Genomic DNA, 18,082 nt, shown 5'->3' on the forward strand with positions numbered 1-18,082 from the left:
CTTTGGATCAGGTTCAAGATGCGCAGCAGGAGTTCAACACATTTTTTTTAAGAACAATGAAGTCACACAAATGAAGGTTTCAGAGTAGCAGCCGTGTTAGTCTGTATTCGCAAAAAGAAAAGGAGTACTTGTGGCACCGTAGAGACTAACAAATTTATTAGAGCATAAGCTTTCGTGAGCTACAGCTCACTTCATCGGATGCATTTGGTGGAAAAAACAGAGGAGAGATTTATATACACACACACAGAGAACATGAAACAATGGGTTTATCATACACACTGTAAGGAGAGTGATCACTTAAGATAAGCCATCACCAACAGCAGGGGGGGGAAGGAGGAAAACCTTTCATGGTGACAAGCAGGTAGGCTAATTCCAGCCGTTAACAAGAATATCAGAGGAACAGTGGGGGGGTGGGGTGGGAGGGAGAAATACCATGGGGAAATAGTTTTACTTTGTGTAATGACTCATCCATTCCCAGTCTCTATTCAAGCCTAAGTTAATTGTATCCAGTTTGCAAATTAATTCCAATTCAGCAGTCTCTCGTTGGAGTCTGTTTTTGAAGCTTTTTTGTTGAAGTATAGCCACTCTTAGGTCTGTGATCGAGTGACCAGAGAGATTGAAGTGTTCTCCAACTGGTTTTTGAATGTTATAATTCTTGACGTCTGATTTGTGTCCATTCATTCTTTTACGTAGAGACTGTCCAGTTTGGCCAATGTACATGGCAGAGGGGCATTGCTGGCACATGATGGCATATATCACATTGGTAGATGCGCAGGTGAACGAGCCTCTGATAGTGTGGCTGATGTGATTAGGCCCTATGATGGTATCCCCTGAATAGATATGTGGACAGAGTTGGCAACGGGCTTTGTTGCAAGGATAGGTTCCTGGGTTAGTGGTTCTGTTGTGTGGTGTGTGGTTGCTGGTGAGTATTTGCTTCAGATTGGGGGGCTGTCTGTAAGCAAGGACTGGTCTGTCTCCCAAGATCTGAGAGAGCGATGGCTCGTCCTTCAGGATAGGTTGTAGATCCTTGATGATGCGTTGGAGGGGTTTTAGTTGGGGGCTGAAGGTGATGGCTAGTGGCGTTCTGTTCTTTTCTTTGTTGGGCCTGTCCTGTAGTAGGTGACTTCTGGGTACTCTTCTGGCTCTGTCAATCTGTTTCTTCACTTCAGCAGGTGGGTACTGTAGTTGTAGGAATGCATGATAGAGATCTTGTAGGTGTTTGTCTCTGTCTGAGGGGTTGGAGCAAATGCGGTTATATCGTAGCGCTTGGCTGTAGACAATGGATCGAGTGGTATGATCTGGATGAAAGCTAGAGGCATGTAGGTAGGAATAGCGGTCAGTAGGTTTCCGATATAGGGTGGTGTTTATGTGACCATCGCTTATTAGCACCGTAGTGTCCAGGAAGTGGATCTCTTGTGTGGACTGGTCCAGGCTGAGGTTGATGGTGGGATGGAAATTGTTGAAATCATGGTGGAATTCCTCAAGAGCTTCTTTTCCATGGGTCCAGATGATGAAGATGTCATCAATGTAGCGCAAGTAGAGTAGGGGCATTAGGGGACGAGAGCTGAGGAAGCGTTGTTCTAAGTCAGCCATAAAAATGTTGGCATACTGTGGGGCCATGCGGGTACCCATCGCAGTGCCGCTGATTTGAAGGTATACATTGTCACCAAATGTGAAATAGTTATGGGTCAGGACAAAGTCACAAAGTTCTGCCACCAGGTTAGCCGTGACAGTATCGGGGATACTGTTCCTGACGGCTTGTAGTCCATCTTTGTGTGGAATGTTGGTGTAGAGGGCTTCTACATCCATAGTGGCTAGGATGGTGTTTTTAGGAAGATCACCAATGGACTGTAGTTTCCTCAGGAAATCGGTGGTGTCTCGAAGATAGCTGGGAGTGCTGGTAATGAAGGGCCTGAGGAGGGAGTCTACATAGCCAGACAATCCTGCTGTCAGGGTGCCAATGCCTGAGATGATGGGGCGTCCAGGATTTCCAGGTTTATGGATCTTGGGTAGCAGATAGAATACCCCAGGTCCTGGCTCCAGGGGTGTGTCTGTGCGGATTTGTTCTTGTGCTTTTTCAGGGAGTTTCTTGAGCAAATGCTGTAGTTTCTTTTGGTAACTCTCAGTGGGATCAGAGGGTAATGGCTTGTAGAAAGTGGTGTTGGAGAGCTGCCTAGTAGCCTCTTGTTCATACTCTGACCTATTCATGATGACGACAGCACCTCCTTTGTCAGCCTTTTTGATTATGATGTCAGAGTTGTTTCTGAGGCTGTGGATGGCACTGTGTTCTGCATGGCTGAGGTTATGGGGTAAGCGATGCTGCTTTCCACAATTTCAGCTCGTGCACGTCGGCGGAAGCAGTCTATGTAGAAATCCAGGCTGCTGTTTCGACCTTCAGGAGGAGTCCACCTAGAATCCTTCTTTTTGTAGTGTTGGCAGGAAGGTCTCTGTGGGTTAATATGTTGGTCAGAGGTGTGTTGGAAATATTCCTTGAGTCTGAGACGTTGAAAATAGGATTCTAGGTCACCACAGAACTGTATCATGTTCGTGGGGGTGGAGGGGCAAAAGGAGAGGCCCCGAGATAGGACAGATTCTTCCGCTGGGCTAAGAGTATTGTCAGTTGCCAGCTTGTGCAGGTCAAGGAGTGACTGGTTCACATTCTTTTCCAGGTGCAAGGCAGACTTCATTGCTGTCAACCCATTCTTCCAATCACCACAATCTGGTTTCTTGATGTCCTGCAAAAAGATGCGACCGCCCCTCTCGTTCTGCAGCTTCATGAGTTTTTCAGCGTGCTCATGCTCCTTGTGGGACTGGTGCAGGAAATACTTGGCAAAGTTCTTGAGAGCCACATCAGCCCGGTCAAAATAGAAAGACATGCTGAGGTACACGTAGGAGGTGTAGAGCTCCAGGTTGATCTGATAGTAGTAAGCATCTCCCCTGAATTCATGACACTACATTTAACTTTTTCCCTATTTCACCCTTGGCCTTATTTTATAAAACATCTTTTCAAATTAATTGAAATTTTTTTTTGACTCCACAGGAAAGTCTATCTGGATTGAATATAGCTGTAGATTTGTACATTTGATTATTATTTTGTTAAATTTTCAAATCTTCTGAGAGAAAAGGCTATCTATACATGTAAAAGATATATGGATGTTTTTGGTATGATAATCAGTAATTAAGTAGTTAACAACATAATTATTTGGAGATACGATGTATTAATTTAGATGGAATAAATGGGCCAAAGGTGTTACCATAACCCAGTCCCTGTGGAACATTAAACAGTGTTAAACAAAGTACAATGTCTGATATACAAAGACCTCAGCCTGATTAGTACCCAGGCAAACAGACTATTAAAAGTCCTTTTAGCTTTTTAGTAAAGCAAAAGGAAAGAAGGAAAAACTGTTAAAACATTTGTAAAGTAAAGTATTAAATAAAGCTTTCATTTTAATATTTATTGTTCCCTTTTTCTTTAGCTGGAGAGAGTTTTTAGAAGGAAAAAAACCCTTGTTTGGAAGTCTCTTAGGTGGTATCCAAGAGGTAATAACCATACTTTGGGGGTAGGGAGAAAGAGAAGAAGTTAGATGAAATCGACTGGAGCTGTTGTTGTTTTTGCTGTTGTCAAAATATGATCCAGTTTTATCTCAGGTGGATTTGCGATTCAGCTGAAGCTGCTCGCGGGGGTGGCACCATGATCTGGATCCCACTCTCTGGCCCGGTCTGGTCAGGACATCTCTCAGGATTTGGATGACAAAAGCCCAGGGTGGCAGCCATGATGGTGAAGCTTGCTGTAGTAACCTCTGTCTTTAATTCCATTCTCTCCCCAAAGTTTTCTTCAAGGACCCACAAAGAGAATGGTAGGTAGAATAGCCCATTATTGTGTTTACCAGTTAGGCCTAATATCGGATACACTAATTCTGGCTCATTAATTTCTGGTTCCACATCTTTTGTGATTTCAACACAGTCCTTGAGATATATCCAGTTGCCTTTTTTTTTGTTTGTTTGGACTAATGTAGTCTGTCGGGTTCTCTTGCATCTGTTTGTAACATTCATTACTGAAAACAACTTGACCTACTCTCAATCAACATTTACTATTATAGATTACTGTAGTATCTTATGAACTTTCATAACTTTTTACAATTGAGATTACAATTAGGGTAAATTTGTCAGCCCAATTATCACAACAGGTAATAAACACCTTGTTAAGATGAAAAAGGAAGTGCACTCTAATACCCCAATTCAGTACAGTTCTTAAGCACATGCCTAATTTAATATGCTTAGATTAAACATGAAGTCAATGCAACTACTTATGTGCTTAAAGTCAGTCATGTATTTAAAGTACATTGGTGAATTAGGAGTTTGGTATAAATTCTTCAGTCTGTCTTGAAGACTCAAAACAATGTACTAGACAAAGCTGCTTTTGCAACCAGAAGATTAGGACTTCATTTTTTTGCTATGGTATTCAGACGTGGAAGGATTAGATTTTTATTGATAAAATGTTGGTAAACATCCATTTCACCGTACACACAGAAAAATACTTCCAATGATAATCATCAAAATTTACAGACAAGCTAAGTAAGAAAAATACTGCTTGAGAAATTAGTTGAGTTTGTGAATTTTGAAAAGTGACATTGGCAATTTGTATTTTAACAGTATAAAGCTTTAAATTTTGAGTCTCAATGTCTGCTGTCATTAAATAACCCCCCCGCCCATAATTCTGCACAACTATGAAAACTTAAATTGAAGGAAAAAATTAAAAATGTTTGCAAATAAATATTGATATTATCCATCAAAATTATCAAAAATAAAAACTGAACTTTGCCAAGCCCAATGATATTTTATGGATACCATGCCCTGCTTTTCTGATGGGAACATTTTCTCTTTTACCTGAAATTTGCCCTCCTTTTTCTTTATGAGAACTGCTAAATGTTATTTTTTTAGCCTTTAACAGAATTACATTATAAACATATTAGGAACATATTCAAGTTTCAACAATTAAAATACAAGAAAGTTAATGTACTGTGACAGGGTTGGGCCAGATGGCTATAGGAGAGTAATGGTATTGGGATCCGGGAAGTGGGCGGGCAAGGCCCGTCCACTGCTAAAGGATCCCCCCCGCAACCTAAAAGGGGGATCCACAGGACCTAGAAACCAAAAAATTCCGGGAGACAACTAATAAAATAACAGAGACAGGAGTGTGGTCAAAGAGTCAAACGAAGGGAACCGGACGGGGACACCGAGCAGAGAACCCCGGACAGCGCCCACTGCTCCTCAAAGGCATCAAGGGAGTCAGAGGACGCCGCCCAGAGGAACTCTGCCTGGATACGTGAATGGACAGAGGATCAGAAATAGGCCCCACAGTCACAAGAGACTCCATCGGCCAACCTCCTCACTCTGGTTTTATAGATGGCCATTTTAGCTAGGGCCAGGAGGAGATTGACCAGGAGATCCTGTGACTTTGTGGGACCATGGATACGCAGTGCATAAATAAGAAGGTGAGGGGAAAAGAGCAACCAAACCGTAATAAAATACTGGTGAGGAGCCGGAATAGGGCTGCAGCCTGGCACACTCCAGGTATATATGTGCCAGGGTATCCCTCACGCCGCAAAAGGGGCAGGTGTCTGGGATTGAGGTGAACTGCGCCAAGAACACGCCCGTGCTCATGGCTCCGTGAAGGAGCTGCCAACTGACATCACCGGCGGGCCTCGGGACTAAGGTGGAATATAGGCTGGCCCACCGGGGCTCCTCACCCTCCAAAGGTGGCAGGAGGTCCCGCCATTTTATATTGGGGTGGGACACGAGGGTGAGGGCGTGAAGGGTGTGGAGCACGAGCGTGTAGAGATGTTTTCTTGGTGCGGTTTGAAAGCAGACCGGCTGCATCTTGTGCAGCCAGCTTACAGTGAAGGGGTGAGTGGGTCGGTTGGGTCCACGGGGCAGGGGTACCAATTAAAAGGTCCAGCGGGCCTGGGGTAGAGGGTGGGCGGGGCGTGCCCTCGTGCAGGACCCGGTCGAGATAAACCTGCGCAGCGGGTGGCAAAGCAGCCTTCACTTCCTGAAGTATGCATCGGGGAGTACAAGGTCTGGAGAGCCCCATGCGCTGAGCGAGCGTCAGGGGATCCAGCCAGTCTCCCCCGTCATAGTCCAGGAGGTCTCCAACTCTTGTGACTTCTGCCAGGACCAATCTCTGGCACACCGAGTGGGACTCCGCCACCTGCACACAGAACAGGGGGTTGTATAGCAGGGGCTCCGCGAGGAGATCTGCCCCCTCGGTGGCCGCCACGGACCTGGTTGTTGAAAAGAGTTTCCAGGTCCGGAAGAGGTCCTGGTAGAAGACTGGCAGCCCAGAGGGGTCTCGCGGAAGGCCTCTCGGATGGAGATAAAGGAGCTGTCGGTCGTATCGGAGCCCTCGGAAGCGGCGCAGGAAGGCGTGCGCCAGTATACTCCACGCCGGACTACCTGCACCATAAAGGAGCCTCTGCAGGGTCTGGAGGCGGAAGACAGGGACCTGAGTAAGCAGACATTTGAGGCCCTGCCCTCCCTCCTCCAGAGGTAGATGGAGAACCCCTGCAGGGACCCAGTGCAGTCCTGACCAAAAGAACTCCAGAATCGATGTCCGGAGGTTGGCCAGGAAACCCGGGGACGGGACCAGAGTGTTGAGCCGGTAGCAGAGCATGGACAGGACTAGTTGATTAAGCACCAGCGCTCTCCATTGAAGGGAGAGACACTGGAGTAGTCCTGTCCATTTCCGGAACCGCTCTATCACCCCGCCCTCTAAATTCTGCCAGTTATCCGGCGAAGAGGGATGCGTGGCAGAAAGGTAAACGCTGAGATAGAGCAGCAGATCCGTGCTCCATCGGATGGCCTGAAACACGGGTGGGAGGGAGCTCGCCTGCTGCCAGTCCCCTACCACCAAGCCAGAGCTCTTGACCCAGTTGACCCACGCGGAGGAGACTGCCAAATAGATGGCCTGGCAAGCCTCCACCCACGCCAAGTCGCCCGGGTCCTGGACCACGAGGAGCACATCATCAGCGTACGCCGACAGGACCAGCCACAGCTCTGGCTCCCGCAGCACCAACCTGTCAACCTCCTTCGGAGGAGACAGAGGAAGGGCTAGATCGCCAGAGCATACAGCTGGCCCGAGAGGGGGCACCCCTGCCGTACTCCTCGCCCGAAGCTGACCGGTTTGGTCAGGGTCCAGTTGAGGTTGACCAGACACTCTGCGGAGGCGTACAGCGCCCGGAGAAAACCCACAAACTGGGGTCCGAAGCCAAACGCTTACAGATTGCTCAGGAGATACCCATGATTCACCCTGTCAAACACCTTCTCCTGATCTAAGGACAGGAGGGTGAATGACAGACTATCCCTACACCTGAGTTCCAAAAGGTCCCGGACCAGATATAGGTTGTCGAAGATGCTGTGGCCTGGGACGGTGTAGGTCTGGTCTGGGTGGATCACGTCTGCCAGCATGGACCCTAATCACAGCGAGATTGCTTTTGCCACGACTTTGTAGTCTGTGCTGAGGAGTGAGACAGGACGCCAATTTTATAAATCATGGAGGTCCCCTTCTTCGGCAATAAGGCGAGCACGCCTCACCTGCACGAAAGAGGGAGGACCCCGCCCTGCAAAGACTCGGCCCAGACAGTGACTAGGTCTGGGCGAGGACGTCCCAGAACACGCGGTAGAATTGCACGGTCAGCCCGTCCATGCCCAGAGATTTATTAGTGGGCATGTGACGGAGGGATTCCGAGAACTTGGCCAGAGTGAGGGGCAGCTCTAGCTGGTCTCGGTCGCCCGCGCTGACCGTCGGGAGTCCGTCCCAGAGCACTCTGTAAGCGTTAGGATTGGTCGGATCCGGGGAGAAAAGACTCGCATAGAAAGCTCTCGTACTCCCGCACATCTCCACTTGATCCGTGAGGGGGGTGCCGTCTTCTGCCAGAAGGCAGATGACAAGTTTCTTGGCCCCCCTCTTTTTCTCCAGGGCGTAGAAGAAGCGGGAGCCCGAATCTCCCGAAGGAGACGGATGCGGGATCGAACAAAGGCACCCTGGGCCCAATGGTCCTTGAGGGCCCGGAGCTCCTCCTAGCACGCTCCGCAGAGGGGTGGATCCTTGGGGCTGCCGGCCAGATGCCTTTCCAGCTCTGGAAACCTCCCGTTCCAACTGCTCTATCGCCGCATCCCTCCGTTGGCTGGCGCCCCGGGTGTAGTCATGGCAGAAGAGCCGGGCGCGCACCTTCCCTAGGTCCCACCACCACCGCGATGAGGGAAAGGCACGCCGCTGCCCTCGCCAGGCCAGCCAGAACTCCCGGAAGGATGCCACGAAGCCCGCATCCTCCAGCAAGCTGTTGTTAAAATGCCAATAGGCCGGCCCCGGCCTCTCCGCGCAGAGGGAGCCCGTCATGGTGGCTAAATGATGGTCAGAAAATGGGGCCGGCCGGATGCTGGAGAAGTGGGTTCGTGAGAGATGGAAGCTTGATAAATAAATGCGGTCCAACTGGGAGTGGTGCGACCGATGGGCCTCCACCCGGACAAAGGTGAACGTGGAAGTGTCATCCGGGTGGTGGTCGCGCCAGACGTCTACGAGGGAGTGGTGTTTGACTATCTCCTGGAGGACGGCGGTGGTGGCCGGGCTCTGCTCGGTCCCCGAGCTGTACCGCTCCTCAAGGGTGATGTTAAAGTCCCCTCCCAGGACCAGGCACTCCTGAGGATCCAAGATGCCGAGGAAGGCGGATGCCTGCTGATAGAATTGTAGCTGCTCCGGGCTCGCTGCCGGGGCATAGATGTTAATGAGGTTAACTATGAGCCTCTCCATGTGGACCCGGAGGTGCAGCAGGCGGCCAGGCACGGCCAGGCACAGCCTCGGCGACCCCCAGCACCTCGGGCCGTAGGTCGGGGGAGAACAGGGTCACCACTTCAGCCGTACGAACTATGAGATGGCTAAAGCAGACCCTGTCCCCCCAGTCCAGCTGCCAGCTGTCTTCGGCGGTCAGATCCGTATGGGTCTCCTGCAGGAAAACCACAGAGTACCCACCCCCCCCCCCGAAGGAAGGAGAGCACCTGGGACCTGAGGAGACCCACCCAGCCACGGGTGTTCAATGTTGCAATGGTAAGAGGTGCCATGAGGAGGGCTGGGGGGGATCCTCGCCAGCAGGGACGCTCGCGGCTCCCGACGGGCTGCGCAGCAGTCCGTGACCTACCCCGTAGGTGAGTAAGGAGTCACGGAAGAGGCGGACCTGCTGGTAGGCCGTGGCGCCCTGCCTCCCGGTATTTTACCCTCCCCCATGAGGGCCCTTGTGGCCCGGAGGATTTGATTAAAGTCCCCCCATCGCTGGAGAGCAAGCTGTACTTTGTACTTTGCGGGAGCCACGGACGTCTTCTAAAAACTCCCGCAACTCCTCTCGCAGCGCATGAGGGGCTGGGATAACAGTCTCCTGGTTACTCCCTGACGGGGCCCTTGGTACAGCCCCGTGGCCTACCGAGATGGGCAAACAGGGTGTGGACCCCCGCCGGGGCTCCTGATGGGTTGGCGCCACTAGACCCGCCTCGAACCCTGGGGTGATAAGGGGCGGCGGAAGGAGGATAGCAGCCCCTGGTAGGTCGGGACGGGTAAACACAAAGTCCGCTCCCTGGGGGGCATCGATTGGAAAAGGGAAGGAAACAGCCCCAGGGCGGCAATAACATCTCGGGAGGTGGACGGGATAGGGGCAGGGTTAGAGGCGAGATTATGGGTGGGGAGAGGGCTCTCAGTGATGTCGGGCGCAGGCTCTATGGTGGATTTGGCAGCCACGACATCAGGAGATGGACTCTCTTCTGTAGGGCCCCCTCCCGGGAAGGAGGTCGAATGCTCCTCACCAATGAGGGGTGCTCCCGGTGGCTCAGGTCCTGGCCGCGTGGAACTGGCCATAGCCTGAACAGGCTCGGCGGCCCTCAGCGGGGTGCCATCTGCAGCCGGGTTGATGGAGGAGTCCAGGGGCTCCTCAGAGGTGGGAGCAGAAGCAACGGTTAGGGGGAGGGAACATGGGAAAAGTGGGGCTGGAGTGAAGTCGCCCAGATCGAGGCCCGCTGGCATAGAGTCATCCTCCCCCTGGGTGACCACGGTCAGACGCAGGGCCTCGATCTCCTCATATATGGACAGGAAATCATTTTCCGCCACCCCGGGATTCTCCCCGCCGGCACCTGATGCGACGGTCGCCTCGGGGCACACTGAGGTTTCAGATGGCACCAGGGCGGGGGGGCTTCCTCGGGGGCCTCAGATGGGAGGGACTCCCGTGGAGGGGAGATACTGCCTTCCAGTGCTGCCACGTCTTCCCCAGCCGGCACCGGTGGATGGAACACACCTGTGGGTAAAGCGGAAGGCTCGGCATCGGTGCCCCCCTTCCTGGTCTTCCGGGGGGGCCTCTGCATCTGATGGGAGGAGCAGAGCTCGAGCCTTCCGCTTGCCCCGCTTCCGCTGGACTAGGGCCCAGCCCTCCATGGCATCATCCGGGGGCTGGCTAGCAGTGGTCGTGTCAGGGGGCAGAGGCGATGGCTCAGGGACTCGAGGGGATAACGGTGGGGCAGCACAAGGGAGGGAAGATTCCCCTTGGGGCAGGCCCTCTCTCATGCCCGGTGGTGTCCCTGCTGCACCCTCCTCCACAGGCCCCGCCAGATTGCAAGCAGCGGGGGCGGGGCTCTCCCGCTCGTCTGGGCATAGTTGGGGAGGGGCCCCTTGGGCCCGAGCGGGAGCAATGGTGGACTGGGAAGGAGGAGGGGTGGTTTCGGATGCCGGGCAGCCAGGGTAGCCAGCGATGACGGGTCTGGTGCCCTGCCCGGGCTCGGGGGTCCCGGATGCCCCTCCGTGCTGGGCCAAGGGGCAGTCCCTCTGGACGTGCCCCATCGCCCGGCAGAGGTAGCACCGGGCCTTCCCCATGGAATAATGCACCCGGTAATGGGCCCCCTGGTAGGGGACTAGGATGGACCCCTCCAGCGCCTCTCCATCACGCGCCGCCAGTGGCAGTTGAAGCTGCACTTGCTGGCAGAACGAGAGGACGTGACTGAGGGCGGGGTCTTTGCAGCCCAACGGGAGAGGGCTGATGACAGAGATGGGTTTCCCCAGGGTAGAGAGGGCGGGTAACAGGGCGGCATTGGGAAGAAAGGGAGGGACGGAGGTCAGGACCAGGCGGACGCCCAGGTCCTCTAGCGGCTCTAAGGGGATGAACACGCCCCCTACTGCCAGGCCCTTCTCCACTGCCTCCTGGGCGGTAGCCTCTGATGCTAAGAAGAAGACAACCTTGCCATACATTTTGGAGGCCGCCACAATGGCCGTGGGCCCCACCACCCTCGCCAACGCCTGCACATAGATCTCCACGTGGGGTGAGGCAGGCACCAGGAGGCAACGGACGCCATGCTTCCTGGTCATGGTGGGAAAGCGGCCCCGGCCGCTATAGATGGTAGCGGAGGCGGTGGACGGGAGAGATGACGTAGCGGCAGGCGGGGGGGCTGCCACCACCTGGGCGTAAGCCTTGGGGGCCGGGGGAGGGACACCCGCAGAGCTGGTGGAGGGAACAGCGGGGAGGAATGTCCCAGCTGGTGGTGGGGTTGGGGCATTGGGGGCAGCCCCTGCCATGGAGGGCCTGGTCTTTTTAGCGGGGTCCTTCCCCTTCTTCTTCCCCTGGCTCTTCCCGCCGGCTGGGGGGGCTCCCCCCGAATCTGAGGAGGTGAGAGACGTGGCAGCAGTGGAGATCACCCCGGTGTCCATCGCTGCTGGTGCCCCAGCGGGGGCAGTGGCAGATGGTTCGGCAGCGGATATAGAAGCTTGGGGGGGTGACAGAGGGGCAGGCGGGGAAGGGGCAGCTTGGGCTGCTGGAGGGGCCCCACCCGTCTCATCCCCCGCCATCATGAGCAGGGAGGGAAGGGGAGACACCAGAAGGAGGAGGGGAGAGGGGAAGGAGGTCGACCACTCCTCCCCGCTAGGCTGCAGGCAGGGGAGGAGGGCACCAAAAGGGGTGGGCTGGACAGGGGCAATCAGGGGTTAGGGGTCAGTCGCCGATACAGAGTGGAATTCCGGCTCCTCTAGCTGCACTAGTGGAGGGGGGGATATAACAACATTGGGGGTGCAGCAAAGAGGGTTGAAACTAAAATGGGGAGTGGCACAAGCGCATGGGAGGGGGCATGGGCGCACGGAGCAAGGGGCCAAGCGGGCTGGAGTTAGGGCAGAGAAACCAAGGGGCTAGCTTCAGAGGCTGGGGCGGGGTAAACAAACAAAGGCCGCAGAGGGAAAGGGCGGGGCAGGCAAACAAACTGAAGCTAGTAAGCGGGGGCTGGGGCAAAAGAGGGGGTGGGGAAAAGCTGCAAGTGGCAAATGGGGCAGGTTGCAAGGGCAAAGCTGTGGGGTGGGCAGTCTGGGGGGGACACCTGCACCCACGTGCGCTTGCACAATGTCTGTTTAGGCTGGTTGCTGCTTCTGGGCCAAAGGGTGAAAATAGGGCGTGGCAAGTCAAGCAAACAGCTGAGTCCAGAAGCAGGACCTGAGGCAGAAGGTATACAGCTAATGGGGGTGGTGGAGGGGGCAGTGGTGGTGGTAATAGTGGTGGGGGTTGGGGGGGACACACAGATGGATCAGGGGGCAGCTCCACGCCACACCCCCTGTGGAACATGGTCAAGACCCCCACCACAAGAGCACAGTTTGAAAGTTACTCAGTCTTGGGGCCCCCTCCATGGTCGTCTGCAAAGTCTCTAGGTGCTCTCCCACTGGTAGATGATCCTCTTCTTCTCCTCCTTGGGGCTTCAGCAGCTCCAGGCAGCAGACTCCGCAGTAGCAGCAGCTCCAGGAACTCCAGGTGGTGGTCCAGGGAGGCAGAAAGGACCCCTCTCAGGTGGTGGTGGTGGTGGTGGTATCCACAGCAGCAACAGCTGGGGTCCCTCACTCTCCTCCTCTGGGGAGCAGGCCAGCAGGCCCCCCCAAGGGCCTGCAGTTGGAGCAGTAATAGCACCCAAGGGTGGGGAGTCCAGCAGCCAGCCAGCAACCAGGTAGCAGAGAAGGGGGGTGAGTGGTGTCTGGCCTAGCCAGGGGACCAGCTAAAGCAGCAATAGTAGTAGAAGCAGGCAGAGCCTAGGGCCCAGCAGCAGCACCAGCAGCAGCTCTCTTCCGCCAGGCCAGAGGGAGGCAGCAGAGTAATCAAAGATAGATCTTGGTCCCAAATTAAGCAGGTCCCTTTTCCTGGGGTAAGGGAACAGGGAAGGTTCCAGAACAATCAGGAACCTTCTGGAGACAATTAAGACAGGCTGATTAGAACACCTGCTGCCAATCAAGAAGCTGCTAGAATCAATTAAGGCAGGCTAATTAGGGCACCTGGGTTTTAAAAAGGAGCTTACTTCAGTTTGTGGTGTGCGTGTGAGGAGCTGGGAGCAAGAGGCACTAGGAGCTGAGAGTGAGAACGCGGACTGTTGGAGGATTGAGATGTACAAGCATTATCAGACACCAGGAGGAAGGTTCTACGGTGAGGATAAAGAAGGTGTTGGCAGGAGGCCATGGGGAAGTAACCCAAGGAGTTGTAGCTGTCGCACAGCTGTTCCAGGAGGCACTCTAGACAGCTGCATTCCACAGGGCCCTGGGCTAGAACCCGGAGTAGAGGGCGGGCCTGGGTTCCCCCCAAATCCTCCCAACTCCTGGTCAGACACAGGAGGAGTCAACCTGGACTGTGGGTTCATAAAAATGGGCAAGCTGAGGGCTGCTGTGAAGCTCCAAGGTGAGCTAATTGCCAATTAGCGCAAGACCCACCAAGGTAGAGCAGGAATTTTGTCACAATTGGTGTCGGAAGTGGGATCTGGTGTTTACAGCACAGCAGAAGAAGAAGGGTGTTTGGAAGGAAGGAAAAAAAAGAAAAAGGAAGAGGGTCTATTTTTATTTTTTTCCCACCACAATGGAGGAGGTAGTGCGGGTACTGAAACAAGCCACGGCTGCCCAGCAGGAGGCTACTCGTATCCAGGCAGCCGCCCAAACAGAAGGCAGTGCAGCTGCAGCAAGAGATTAATCGCCTGCTGATGGACCAGGCTGCTCAAGACCGGGCTATGTTGCGGGAACTGGTAAACCAGGTAAAGGCCCTTATAGAGCTGAACTGCGGCCATGATGGGATGCAGATCATGCGGGCCAGCAATTGGCTCCAGAAAATGACGCGGGAGGATGATGTAGAGGCATATCTCCTGGCCTTTAAGAGGACAGCCCTGCGGGAGGCTTGGCCCCGAGAACACTGGTCTGGCATCCTCACTCCATTCCTGTGTGTGGAGGCCCAGAAGGCCTTCTATGATTTGCCTGAAGAGGCTGTGGCAGACTACCCCCAGCTGAAAGCAGAGATCCTGGCCAGATCTGGGGTAACGACCGCAGTGCGGGCCCAGCGATATCATGAGTGGAGGTACCAGGAAAACAAAACCCCGCAGTCCCAATTATATGACCTCATCCATCTTGCACGAAAGTGGTTACGAACTGAGTCCAGGAGTCTGGAGGAGATACTAGAGGTTCTGGTCATCGACCGGTACATGAGAGGACTATCGCCAGACCTTCGTGCCTGGGTAAGCCAGAATGAACCCTCCACCTACGTTGAGGTTGTTGCACTGGTAGAAAGGCGAAGGACGGCGAGGGAGCTGACTTGACCATTTAAGGAAGAAGCACCCCGGGTTCAACTAGCAGCACCAAGCCCTAGAGCTCGGGTGACTGGGCCACCAGGAGAACCCAGGTGAAAAAAGAGAGGGGTTGAAGGCCCACCAGAAGCCACAAAGAGTAGGAGCACTGAGGGGGAAGAGGATTGTGATGTTAGACTACCCAAACCAAGAGACCGGGGAATGCCTAGGGCTCCATACAGATGTTACGCCTGCGGGGAGTGGGGACACATAGCTGCAAAGTGTCCCAATGCCGAGGAGCCTATGCAGTGTAACCTAGGGAACTGGGCAGACCCATACTCCCTAATCCACCTTGTGGGGGGGTCTCACTAACCCCACATATGTACACTACACCAGTGAAGCTAAATGGGGTAGAGACCACAGCACTGGTTGATTCGGGGAGTGCTATCAAGCTTGTCTCGGGGAAGCTCGTAAAGTGTAGTCAGCTGCTGTGGGCTAAGTGTACGGGGATAACATGCGTCCATGGGACAGTTGGTTATTACCCCACCATCCCAGTAAAAATTGAGATTCAAGGGAACACCACTGGGACTTCCCAGGGTTTGGAGACTTACTCCCGGTAGGGGAACTGGAGAAAGGGGGAAGCCCTGAAAGTAGTGAGGCATCCACAGTAGACTGTCAACCCCCAACCTGCTCTGAAATATCCCCAGACTTGTTCTCCACTCCCAGACAGCGTAGAAAGACAAAAAGGGAAAGAAGGGCAGCTAAGGCCTTGGGAACCTGAATATTGGCCCAAAGCCAGAGGATCGCTCTCGTAGGTAGGCGGTCCTGAGTAGCTGAAAAGGAGGCCACCCAGGAAGGAGAAGCACCCGAGTCTGACCCACACCCTAACACCTCTGAACCAGTAGAGGCAACAGAGACTGGCCCCCTAGATCTCAGGCAGATTAGCCCCAGGAGAGGAAATTTTGGACTAAATAAAAGGATTATATTCAAGAAAAAAAAATCATGCTTGTTTTTCTTACTGCATACACATTTGGGAATATCAGCTATTAAGGTTTAAGTTCTGATTTTATAAAGTTTTACAGTGAAATAAACATCTTACCACTAGCTGAACTCGTCCACCATTGAGTATGTCTGGATCTAAGTCAGGCAAGAAGCGATTGCTGTGTAGTGATAAAAACCAGAGCAAATACTTCAGAAACATCTTAACTATACAGATTTCGATAAGATACCTTCCTGGAAGTACTATTGCTCAATAGAGAAAGCAACATATTCAGCTAAATATGATCAATTATTATTTTTATTTTATATCAAGGCATATTATTTTTTAAACATCTAAGTAGCTCAAATATAGTCATCAGTTATTTCAAGCTAGCCAAAGATGTAGTTCTCAAAATGCAAATCAATCAATGACTGGAAACAAAAAATATAGTAGTTTGCTGAATGAGCATAAATTACAGCCTTAGACTCTGATCCAAACCCATTGAAGAAAGTGAAGACTCCCTTTGACTTCAGGGCTTTGGTTCAGGCTCACAATTATCAGATCTTATCAGATCAGTTGTTATATTTACCTTCTGTCACAATGAAGTTGTTTATCAGTTGTTTTACACATTGTGTTCCCATTGAAGTCAATGGGAGTTTTGTCACTAACTTCAATAGGAGCAGGACAAAATATCGATATGCAGTGTTGTAGCTATGTTGGTCCAAGGATGTGACACACTGAAACAGATAGAAAAGGAGTACTCGTGGCACCTTAGAGACAGATGTGGCAGAGACCTAAAGATGAGCTCTGTATCAGCGCAAAAGCTTGTCTCACTCACCAATAGAAGTTGGTCCAATAAGATATTACCTCATCCACCTTGTCTCTCTAGTACTAATGTCCTACACATCAGAAGTGCTGGAACTAGGGGTGCTACCGCATGTCCCGACTTGAAGTGATTTCCATCATATATAGGATTTACAGTTGGTTCAATGGCTCTCAGCACCCCCACTATAAAAATTGTTCCAGCACCCTGATACGCACATTTGCAGAGGTAACTTCACATTTTAAAAATTTTCCTGTTGCGGACATATTTTCTTACTTTTGAAAATTATCCTGTTTCCTTTGCAAAATGTTTTCATTAAAATCAAAAGCAGTGAAAAATCACCTTAAACACCTGGAGACCATGAAGCTCACTATTAAGGTATGTGATATACACAATTTAACAATGTAGAGAGAGGTTATTTTTTCTAAGTGAAAAATATCAGTACAGTAGCTTCTTTCTTCAGAAATTAATATTTTTGCTTCTTAAATGGGTTAAATAAAGCATACTAGCATGTATATTGATGACTAGCTTGATTTTTTTTTAAAGCGCTGAGTATCTGTAGTTCGCAGTGACTTCAATGGCCAAATATTTATTGGCTATTAACTTTATGAACAAGAAATGGTAAATGCACTGTGTTTATGTTAACATCTCCATTTAAGGAGCAAAAATATTTTTAATAAATCTATACTTGTATTTGATCTAGTTAGTAACCAAAACAAAGTTAATACAGAGGGGCATTTACAACCCCTTATCCAAATGTATTATAGACTTGTCAATGTTGTATTTTCTTAATTTATTCTCTGTGTTTCAAAGATAAAATAAAAATACATATTATCCATTTGTAAAGTTTTAATTAGTTCCTTAACATATCCTAACAACATATGTACAGTATATCTAATTAGCTATTACACTAAAATAATTTGAATGCATTACATAACAAGGAAATTATGCCCACGTGAAGAACATATATTTTTCCTATATTCTTCATAGGATACAATTCCTCATATTTGTGGTGAAAAGTTACTTATGTATGTTGTCATTAGATATTGCATTCTGGGTAGCATACCAATTCCCTATCAGTTGCAGAAGAGGGATCCATAGGATTATTAAATCAGTTTTAACGGGAGTCTGTTTGGGACCTGAAAAAGAAAAGGAGGACTTGTGATACCTTAGAGACTAAAAAATTTATTTGAGCATAAGCTTTTGTGAGCTACAGCTCACTTCATCGGATGTACATCTGATGAAGTGAGCTGAAGCTCATGAAAGCTTATGCTCAAATAAATTTGTTAATCTCTAAGGTGCCACAAGTCCTCCTTTCCTTTTTGCGGATACAGACTAACACGACTGCTACTCTGAAACTTGTTTGGGACCTGATATTGTGATGTGCTGGCTTTTGGCTATAAAGCCATGTTTGTTTTAGGACAATAAACCCAGGTTTCACTTTACAAGAGGTATTTAACATACACAAATCAAATTTAAAAGCCAATGACCTCACCATTTAACATTGCTCAAACTGGTTGCTTCATAATCTCCGACCTGCGTGTGAAGCCATTGGTATGCAAGTTCTTTGCTCCTTTGTAATTTCTCAGCTGAAGTGGTATCCAAGTGGACAATATCTTCTTCCCTGCCTGGGGATGAGAAAGAGATCCTCATCTTCCATTGTTATTTGAGAATAAGAGAGAGTAAAA

General features: G+C 51.1%; 2 protein-coding genes across 5 annotated transcripts in view; both read right to left on the reverse strand.

The window, feature by feature from the left end:
- Positions 1 to 18,082, reverse strand: part of LRRIQ1 (leucine rich repeats and IQ motif containing 1) — a 170,107-nt gene that overhangs the window by 25,380 nt on the left and 126,645 nt on the right. For all 4 annotated transcript variants that reach the window (XM_043492630.1, XM_043492650.1, XM_043492639.1 and 1 more), the window contains 2 exons: positions 17,890 to 18,022; positions 15,692 to 15,752 (listed from right to left, as the gene is read on the reverse strand). In XM_043492630.1, the coding sequence (XP_043348565.1) occupies positions 15,692 to 15,752; positions 17,890 to 18,022 (194 nt within the window). The remainder of the gene's footprint in view (positions 1 to 15,691; positions 15,753 to 17,889; positions 18,023 to 18,082) is intronic.
- LOC119860978 (ferritin heavy chain-like) lies at positions 2,628 to 4,053 on the reverse strand (the record flags this gene model as incomplete). Its single annotated transcript, XM_038415253.1, has 2 exons — positions 3,911 to 4,053; positions 2,628 to 2,937 (listed from the first exon to the last, which is right to left on the reverse strand). Coding segments are annotated over exons 1-2 (453 nt in total), but the record flags the coding sequence as incomplete, so codon positions are not given.

The sequence above is a fragment of the Dermochelys coriacea genome, chromosome 1, assembly GCF_009764565.3.
Source record: "Dermochelys coriacea isolate rDerCor1 chromosome 1, rDerCor1.pri.v4, whole genome shotgun sequence".
NCBI lineage: Eukaryota > Metazoa > Chordata > Testudines > Dermochelyidae > Dermochelys > Dermochelys coriacea.